The 10,376-nt window shown below is 44.6% G+C and overlaps 1 protein-coding gene across 1 annotated transcript in view; it reads left to right on the forward strand.

Moving 5' to 3' along the window:
• The first annotated feature begins 1,118 nt into the window (after positions 1 to 1,118).
• The window catches only part of RNASEL (ribonuclease L (2',5'-oligoisoadenylate synthetase-dependent)), a 19,981-nt gene continuing 10,723 nt past the window's right edge, over positions 1,119 to 10,376 (forward strand). Inside the window, exons 1-2 of the mRNA XM_010853121.1 lie at positions 1,119 to 1,223; positions 4,718 to 6,378. Coding sequence (XP_010851423.1) covers positions 4,905 to 6,378 — 1,474 coding nt within the window. The 5' untranslated portion in view covers positions 1,119 to 1,223; positions 4,718 to 4,904. The remainder of the gene's footprint in view (positions 1,224 to 4,717; positions 6,379 to 10,376) is intronic.

Here is a 10,376-nt window from a genome sequence, read left to right on the forward strand (position 1 = left end):
AATCGCAGCACGCCAGGCCTCCCTGTCCATCACCAACTCCCGGAGTTCACTCAAACTCACGTCCATCGAGTCAGTGATGCCATCCAGCCATCTCATCCTCTGTTGTCCCCTTTTCCTCTTGTCCCCAATCCCTCCCAGCATCAGGGTCTTTTCCAATGAGTCAACTCTTCCCATGAGGTAGCAGAAGTAATGGAGTTTCAGCTTTAGCATCATTCCTTCCAAAGAACACCCAGGGCTGATCTCCTTCAGAATGGACTGGTTGGATCTCCTTGCAGTCCAAGGGACTCTTAAGAGTCTTCTCCAACACCACAGTTCAAAAGCATCAATTCTTTGGCACTCAGCTTTCTTCATAGTCCAACTCTCACATCCATACATGACTACTGGAAAAACCATAGCCTTGACTAGACGGACCTTGCATTTCTCAATGATTAATGGTCTATTTCTCCGTACTAAGATGCAAGCTCCAGGGAGACCCCCCACGAGGCATTTGTGTGATGAATCACTGTATCCCAACATCATTCAACTCCCTGCCTGAGGTCACCCAGCAGAACAGCCACAGCTCTGGACTGCCAGCCCTGTGCCCTTTCCAGAGTGCCCAGGTGAGTGAGGGAGCTTGGGCTTTGGGCTCACCCAGCTTTCCTGAGCCTCGGTTTCATCATCAGCAGTATTGTTAGGGGTTGACTGGGTGCATATCTCTTGTGAAGCAATGAACAAAGTGCCGGGGACCCAGTCAGTGCTTAAAATGTTTATTTACCGCTCATTTCCCTTAAGAAGATATGGGATTTGGAACAACATGGTCGGGATGGAACTGGGTGCTGTGACCTGAAAGGCCGCAGGCCTAGCGGCAGGATGCATGCGGCCTCCCTGCCCCCTCCATGCCCCGGGCTCCTTGGTCCATGGGATTCTGCAGGCAAGGATGCTGGAGTGGGTTGCCATTTCTGCCTCCAGGGGATCTTCTCAATCCAGGGATCGAACCCAGGTCTCCTGCATTGCAGGCAGATTCCTTACTGTTTGAGCCGCCAGCGAAGCCCGAAGATGCTACTAGCTCAGGCCACCGCTGCCGAGTGTGGGCGTGGTCAGCGTTCCCTCCTCCTCCTGTCACTCTCCGGGCTCCGCCCCGCGAGCTCAGTTCTCAGGAGGGGCTGTTTTCCCGCCGGCAACAGTATTTGACGGTTAGATGCCGTCAGAGGAATGACTGAGGACGAGGCATCTACGTTTAGAAGGTAGGATACGCAGAAGGAGGAGAGCTGGGAAAGCTTGAGAAGGTGTTTTCTTTGAAGGATTCCTCGGGCTTTGGGGACTGGAAGTGAAGTGGGCGTGGAACTGGGGGAGAGGAAGGAGCACACGGAGCCAGTCCCAGGGGACCCTTTGCACCTAAGCCCTTCTGAGATTTCCAGGGTTCTGTCATAATTCACACATTATTTCTTCAAGGCGTCTCTGTTTATCAGGATCCTCTGGTCGTGTGGGGAAAATGAAACTGAAAGCAGGACTCTCCTTTCGCAAGGTTTTTGTTGAGCTGTTTTTATTTTCTACTCTGATGTTTTACTCGGAGTTCTTTTATTATTGTTATTATTATTATTCCCTGGAGCAGGAAATGGCAACCCAGTACTCTTGCCTGGAAAATTCCACGGACAGAGAAGCCTGGTGGGCTACAGGCCGTGGAGTCTTACTACTATCTTTTTTTTTTTTTTTTTTGCATTTCCTCATAAGTTAGTCCAAGGTGTGGTGTTCTTAAATGATTGTATTACTTTGAAATTAGCAGTTGAAGGAAGCGCCTGAAATAAATAAAGGAGCAGAGAAGAAAAGAAGTTTGAACAAACCCTGAATCCTCCAGGTTTCTTTGAGCTTCTTTCTTTCCTTGATCTTTTCCAGCCCACCTCACATTCATTGTAGATAAAGTTGTTTACACAAACATTTGATCCAAAGAGTTCAGCTGGGTGACTGTGCTTCCGCTGCACATTTGGTTAGCTCTCTGAGGATAGAGGCTTTGAGACTGTCAGGCAGGTGGGACTACTGAAAAATGGTTGCTTTGTGATTTTTGTAGCAGAAGCAGTTATAAACATTCAGGTAAGTTTGCTGCCCTCTGCTGTCTGAATTGTATCTAAATTGCTCAGATCTGATGGAGGGCTGCTGCTGCTAAGTCACTTCAGTCGTGTCCGACTCTTAGCGACCCCGACCCCACGGACTGCAGCCTACCAGGTTCCTCCGTCCATGAGATTTTCCAGGCAAGAGTACTGGAGTGGGGTGCCATTGCCTTCTCCGCTGATGGAGGGCAGTTGGACTAAATTGACCCCTCATAGGTTCCCTATTTGTGTAGCATGTAAAGCACTGGGTGGGAAGAACAGGGTGTGTTAAAGTTTTTTTTTTCTTCTTTTCATAAAGTGATGTAATTAGCTCTACCATTTATTGAAGGCCTAATATTTTACCTTGTCTCTACTTCAATGCACTTTATATGGGGGACTGTATTTTTTGTCGTCCCTATTTGAGGAAACAAAAAATTCAGACTCAATAATCTAAGGTTACACAATTAGGAAGAGTCTAGAGTTACACAGTGGCACCCCACTCCAGTACTCTTGCCTGGAAAATCCCATGGGCAGAGGAGCCTGGTAGGCTGCAGTTCATGGGGTCGCTAAGAGTCGGACATGACTGAGCGACTTCACTTTTCACTTTCATGCATTGGAGAAGGAAATGGCAACCCACTCCAGTGTTCTTGCCTGGAGAATCCCAGGGACGGGGGAGTCTGGTGGGCTGCCGTCTATGGGGTCGCACAGAGTTGGACACGACTGAAGAGACACAGCAGCAGCAGAGTTACACAACCAGGGGCCAAACTTAGATCTTGCAGAGGTGGGAGTTCGAGTTCTTTCCCACCTCTGGGATCTAATGCCAGATGACTTGAGTTGGAGCTGATGTAATAATAATAGAAATAAAGTGCACAATAAATGTTATGCTCTGAATCATCTCTAAACCCACCCCTTCCCCACCCCCAGTCCGTGGAAAAATTGTCTTCCACAAAACTGGTCCCTGGTGCCCAAAAGTTTGGGGACTTCTGCTTACTCTACACTACTTTGAATAGGAGTGCACACTTTTGCACTTGCAAAGAGCCAGGAATGGACTGAGCATGCTTAACCAGAAATGCAGATTGATGAAAAACACATATTTTCTTATTAAACAAGGGTTCTGGTTTTTTAAAGAGGCCATTTATTTCTATTAAGAGTGTGTTTATATGGCATTGGAAAAAAATGTATTATAGGTTGAGAATCTTAAAAACAATCATAGCCTTTGACTGGTCATTCAGTTCTTTGAAATCAATTGAAAGAAATCTATTATAAGATCTATCATAAGAAAACAAGATCAGTTCAGTTCAGTTCAGTCGCTCAGTCGTGTCCAACTCTTTGCAACCCCATGAATCGCAGCACGCCAGGCCTCCCTGTCCATCACCATCTCCTGGAGTTCACTCAAACTCACGTCTATTGAGTTGGTGATGCCATCCAGTCATCTCATCCTCTATCGTCCCCTTTTGCTCCTGCCCCCAATCCCTCCCAGCATCAGAGTCTTTTCCAATGAGTTAACTCTTCGCATGAGGTGGCCAAAGTACTGGAGTTTCAGCTTTAGCATCATTCCTTCCAAAGAACACCCAGGGCTGATCTCCTTTAGAATGGATTGGTTGGATCTCCTTGCAGTCCAAGGGACTCTCAAGAGTCTTCTCCAACACCACAGTTCAAAAGCATCAATTCTTTGGCGCTCAGCTTACTTCACAGTCCAACTCTCCCATCTATACAGGACCACTGGAAAAACCATAGCCTTGACTCAACAGACCTTTGTTGGCAAAGTAATGTCTCTGCTTTTGAATATGCTATCTAGGTTGGTCATAACTTTTCTTCCAAGGAGTAAGCATCTTTTAATTTCATAACAAGATAAAATAAGCTAAATTTGCTGCAACATTATTTAGAATTGTGAAAAAAAAATCAAATTTTGAAACTCTTGTTTAAAGTTACTTTAAAAATCTGCTCAGTAGTAGGGAACTGAAACACCTCTCTGATGGTCTATTGCAGACATTAAAATATTTTAAAATACTTTGTAATAACATAGGACATTATTTATAATTAAGGTGTTAAATGAAAGGAAGCCAAATACAAAGTTACAGGTCATGAGTCCAACTATTTTTAAAAATAATGTATAGACTATACTAAAATATTAACTATGCCTGTTTCTAAGCAGTGGGAGAATAGAGTAATACTTTTCTTGTTTGCAATTTACATATATTTATGTTGTTGTTGCTGTTCAGTTGCTAAGTTGTGGCTGACTTTTTGTGACACCCTGGACTGCAGCACACCAGGCTCCTCTGTCCTTCATTGTCTCCCGGAGCTTGCTCAGATTCATGTCCATTGAGTCGGTGATGCTGTCTAACCATCTCATCCTCTGTTGCCCCCTTCTCCTCCTGCCCTCAATCTTTCCCAACATCAGGGTCTTTCCCAATGAGTCGGCTCTTCACATCAGGTGGCCAAAGTATTGGAGCTTCAGCTTCAGCATCAGTCCTTCCAATGAATATTCAGGACTGAACCCCATGAACAGTATGAAAAGATATATATTTATAATATTCTATAATAAAAAATTCTATAATAGATGTATTTTGAAAACATTGCTAGTAAAGTTAATTTCTCTAATTCAAATGTTTTCTCACTCTTGTAACACTACAAATTACCTCTCTCATCTCCAGGTGAAAAGTCAGAAGACTGCAAGAGTATTGTGCCTCCTCATACTGGTGGTCTGTAGCCAGACAATTCCTATTTCCCCTGACAGGAGTTTCTAACAGTTCAATGTCTCTTTGATCAAATCCCAAGAAGATAAGTTTTCATTTTCTCAAAGAGAAGGCAAGAAAATTGTAGCCAGTGGTATATACCATCATGGAGACTGAGAGCCATAACAACCCTCAGGAAAGACCCACACCCTCTAGTAATGGGAAGGCTTCAATGGGAGACAATCATTCGTTAATTAAAGCTGTTAGAGATGAAGACATTGAGTCGGTCCAGCAATTACTAGAAAGAGGGGCTGATGTCAATTTCCAGGAAGAATGGGGCTGGTCACCTTTGCATAATGCAGTACAAGTTGACAGAGAGGACATTGTGGAACTTCTGCTTAGTCATGGTGCTGAGCCTTGTCTGCGGAAGAAGAATGGGGCCACTCCCTTCATCATTGCTGGGATTGTGGGAAACGTGAAGTTGCTCAAACTATTACTTCCTAAAGTAACAGATGTCAATGAGTGTGATGTTAATGGCTTCACAGCTTTCATGGAAGCTGCTGTGTATGGCAAAGTCGAAGCCTTAAGGTTCCTGTATAACAACGGAGCAGAGGTGAATTTGCACAGAAAGACAATGGAGAATCAAGAGAGGGTCAAGAAAGGAGGGGCCACTGCTCTCATGGATGCTGCTAGAAGAGGGCATGTAGATGTCGTAGAGATCCTCCTTTATGAGATGGGGGCAGATGTCAATGCCCAGGACAATAGGGGCAGAAATGCCTTGATCTATGCTCTTCTGAACTCCGATGATGAGAAGGTGAAAGCCATTACTCGCCTTCTGCTGGACTATAAGGTTGATGTCAATGTGAGGGGGGAAGGAAGGAAGACGCCGCTGATCTTGGCAGTGGAAAAGAAGAACCTGGATCTGGTGCAGATGCTTCTGGAACAAACAGCTATAGAGATTAATGACACAGACAGTGAGGGTAAAACAGCACTGCTGCTTGCTGTCGAGCTCAAGCTGAAGGAAATTGCCCAGTTGCTGTGTCGCAAAGGAGCCAGCACAAAATGCGGGGACCTCGTCGCAATAGCGAAGCGCAATTATGACTCTGACCTTGCAAAGTTCCTTCGCCAGCATGGAGCTGTAGAAGACGTTTGCCCTCCTGCTAAAGCCTGGAAGCCTCAGAGCTCACGTTGGGGGGAGGCCCTGAAACATCTTCACAGGATATACCGCCCTATGATAGGCAAACTCAAGATCTTTATTGATGAAGAATATAAAATCGCTGACACTTCCCAAGGGGGCATCTACCTGGGGTTATATGAGGAACAAGAGGTAGCTGTGAAGCGGTTCCCTAAAGGCAGCACACGGGGACAAAATGAAGTCTCTTGTTTGCAGAGCAACCGAGCCAATGGTCACGTGGTGACGTTCTATGGCAGTGAGAGCGACAGGACCTGTCTGTATGTGTGCCTTGCCCTGTGTGAGCACACGCTGGAGAAGCACTTGGACGACCGCAAAGGAGAGGCTGTGCAAAACAAGGAAGATGAATTTGCCCGCAACATCCTCTCATCTCTGTTTAAGGCTGTTGAGGAACTACACCGGTCTGGATACACTCATCAGGATCTGCAACCGCAGAACATCTTAATAGGTGAGTCCCCAGTCTTCTCCAGAAATGTAGGGTCTTTATTTATCAGAGGAACAGCTTTTCATGGCAGAATAGGAAAGAACTAGAGTCAGTGTGAGTTGTTCAATTTGAGGATGAATGTAGCAAATCCACAGATACAGTGCGGTTTCTCCTGCTACCAGGTAGAACCTGTATTATTCCGTGTGGAGGTGAAGGAAGCTCATGGAATACCAGGCTAAGCTTATGCTGCCCTTAGCAAATACAAATATGAATGTAGGTCTTGGATGGAGCCAACTCCAAGTTCAAATTCTTAGAATAGTCTGCAAGTAAGAGAATCTAGAAAGTGTGTTCCTTCAGACAAGGTGGCAGCTAACAGTGAATGTTGTGTGTGTGCTCAGTTACTGTGAAACTTAACGGCAAAACTGAGGTCAAACTTGGGATCCAGGATAAGATGTGACACAAATGAAACACACTGCAAGGAGGCTGAACAAGTCAGTGTGCGCTCTTGTAAACCAAGACCATACACTAAAGCAATGTTCAAGGAAACAAGCATAGCTGAGTATAAAGTCCCAGGAGACAAGGTAGTGCAGTAGTAAGAGCCTCGGCTTGGACTTCCCTGGTGGTCCAGTGGTTGAGAACCTGCCTGCCAATGCAGGGACACATGTTCGATCCCTGGTCCAGGAAGATTCCACATGTCGCCAGGCAACTACGCCCATGCGCCACAACTACTGAAGCCCTTACTCTAGAGCCTGTACTCCACAGCAGGGGAAGTCACCGAAACGAGAAGCCCGTGAACCGAAACTAGGGAGTAACTGCTGCTGTCCACAGCTAGAGAAAGCCATCTTGCAGCAATGAAGACCCAATGCAGCCAAACATAAATAATAATTTAGAAAGATCCTCAGCTTCAGCCAGGTTTAGGGAGCCTTGCAGCCTAGTCCCACCACTTTGTAGTTTTGTAACCTCAAGCAAGTTGCTTAATTCTGTGAGTGTTGGTTTCCTCCCTTGGGACTGATAATACCTCCTTCATAAGGTTGTTACAAAGTCTAAGTGCCGTGTGTCAAATGGACAAGTCACCTGTACATGGTATGTGCCCAACAAAGGCCAGGTACTTGTCTAGAGGGCTAAAGCGGAAGTGGATACCTAACCTACAGACATGCACTAGTTTAACTTTGGTGTAAGGGACCAGGGCAAAAAGAAGGTGTGGGCATTTAGAGGCAGAGAGCAGTATATAAGGTACTGGAAGACAGAAATGGGTACACATAAGATCTGGCTGTAGTTTGAGGACACGTGCTCATGCCATTCCTTCCTGGTTTTAAGCAGCTTTGCTGGGGAGACGGACAAGGGCCAGAAGTATGTACAGCTCTACCTGGTGAGAAAGAGTCTTTGAGGTTCATTCAGGGGTGAGGACCTTCCCAATTCTACATGCCGATCTTGATGTGAAACGGTCACACATCACATTCTAAAGAAAAATAGTCTCTGACTACCTATTCTTCAAATTTTCTAGCACCATTTCTTCCACTTCTAAGCGTGAACAATAAAGAATCGATTATATTTCTGCATCAAGGTGGTGAACCTAGCACATACTGCAGACTCTTCCCTGTATTAAATTCTTCAAATGATGGGAAAAGATTTTTAAGTGAATTTGTAATTAAAATCAACATTAAAAAAAGAATTCTTAGAGGACAAAATCCTTGAGGAATCATGGAGAGGCTAAACATAGATAGGATGGGATTGAAGAATAGCATAGGAGCCCAGGACAAAGTCAGAAAGCCACAGAAAAGCATTCCTCATGAAAGTGGGAAGAGTACAGAACAGCACCACTCAAAAGCGATGGAAGCCAGAAATGAGGGAACCAAGGACCAGAGAGCAGGCAGATCGCTACCTCAGTAGAAATTAGGAAGATCAAACCCTGGGCTTCCCCTCTCCCCTAGGGACCAAGCATCTATGACAGGCCTTTCTGCCTGCAGACAGGGGGACTGCTTGAGACATTGAGTCACTGATGATTTTAAGAGAAAGACTCAAATGTGTTCCTTTATATGGCTGGGAAATATTCCATGTATTACATATATATGTACCACAACTTCTTTATCCATTCATCTGTCGGTGGACATTAGGCTGCTTCCACTATTTACAAGCTATTGTAAATAGTGCTGTGATGAACTTTGGGGTATATGTGTCTTTTTCAGTTATTGTTTCCTCAGGGTATGTGTCCTGTAGTGGGATTACTGGGTTATATGGTAGTTTTATTCCTAGTTTTTAAAGGAATCTCCATACTGTTCTCCATTGTTGGTGTATCAATTTACATTCCCACCAACAGTGCAAGAGGATTCCCTTTCCTCCACATGCTCTTCAGCATTTATTGCTTAAAGCGGGGGGTGGGGGGTGGGTGGCAGGGAGAGGGTGGGACGAATTGAGAGAGTAGCACATAACATTACCATGAATAAAATAGATAGCTAATGGGAAGTTTCTGTATAACACAGGGAGCTCAACACAGTGCTCTGTGACAAGCTAGAGGGGCAGATGAAGTAAGACTCAAGAGGAAGGGATATAGGTATACTTACGACTGATTCACATTGTTTTATGGCAGAAGCCAACACAATAGTGTAAAGCAATTATCTTCCAATTAATAATAAATTTAAAAAACTCATAAGAATTCAGAAAAAAAGAGAGAAACAAAGAGCTGTTATATACACAGGATATCTGCCAAAGCAACTATTAAATGGCATGGCCCACTTACCCCAGAGCTTCACTGAGAAAAAAGCAAAGCAGAAGATCTGACAGTGCTCTCATCCCTCCTCTGTGTTGGATGGCATTAACAGAAGCAACTCAGGATGTCAGGGAGTCTCAACTGCAATGTAAAACATACAGTCAAAAATCACCTAAGAGTTGCTGGTAGACTTCCCTGGTGGTTCTAGTGGTTGGGACTCCCTGCTTCCAATGCAGGGGCCATGGGTTCCATTCCTGGTTGGGGAACTAAAATCCCACATGCCACACGATGTGGCAAAAAAAAAAAAAAAAAAAAAAGTTATAAGAGTTGCTGATACTGAAAGGTTGTTGCTGAACCACAAAAGATGCCAGGATTCTTGGCCTCCGGAGGAGAAGAATTCAATCCGGGGCCAGTGACAAGGCTTGATCACTCAGAGCTTTTGTGTAATAAAGCTTTATTAAAGTGTAAGAGATAGAGAAAGCTTCTGACATAGACATCAGCAGGGGGCAGAAGGAGTGCCCCCCTGCTAGTCTTTAGGCGGATGTTATATAGCTACTGGCATTCTGCTAATTAGAGAAAGGAAATGTCTCAAAACTCAGAGACTGGCACCAGGCCCCTCACCCACAACACACATTTTGAGATAACATTGGCATTAGGCGAGTCATCCCGGGTTATAAAACGATTGACATGAATCTTGAAGAAAGGCAGGTTTCCAAGTAAATATAGAGTTTCATTAACATAGATTAGGAGAATAATGTATGAGTAAAACATACTGGTTTGTCAAGTGGGTTCTGAGTCTGAGGCAGAACCTACTTGAAGACAGAGTCCAGGGTAAATACATGGTTCATTAACATAGCTTAAAACAAATATTTCCATAAGAAAAATGCATTGGTTAGCTAACGGTTTGAGAAAAGTTAAGTTCAGAAACGCTGGGCTGGATGAAGCACAAGCTGGAATCAAGACTGCCGGGAGAAATATCAATAACCTCAGACATGCAGATGACACCACCCTTATGGCAGAAAGTGAAGAAGAACTAAAGAGCCTCTTGATGAAAGTGAAAGAGCAGAGTGAAAAAGTGGGCTTAAAGCTCAACATTCAGAAAACTAAGATCACGGCATCCAGTCCCATCACTTCATAGCAAATAGATGGGGAAACAGTGGAAACAGTGGCTGACTTTATTTTTGGGGCTCCAAAATCACTGCAGGTGGTGACTGCAGCCATGAAATGAAAAGACACTTGCTCCTTGGAAGAAAAGTTACGACCAACCTAGACAGCATATTAAAAAGCAGAGACATTACTTTGCCAACAAAGATCC

Source organism: Bison bison, unplaced genomic scaffold (genome assembly GCF_000754665.1).
Source record: "Bison bison bison isolate TAMUID 2011002044 unplaced genomic scaffold, Bison_UMD1.0 scf7180017864322, whole genome shotgun sequence".
Lineage (NCBI taxonomy): Eukaryota > Metazoa > Chordata > Mammalia > Artiodactyla > Bovidae > Bison > Bison bison.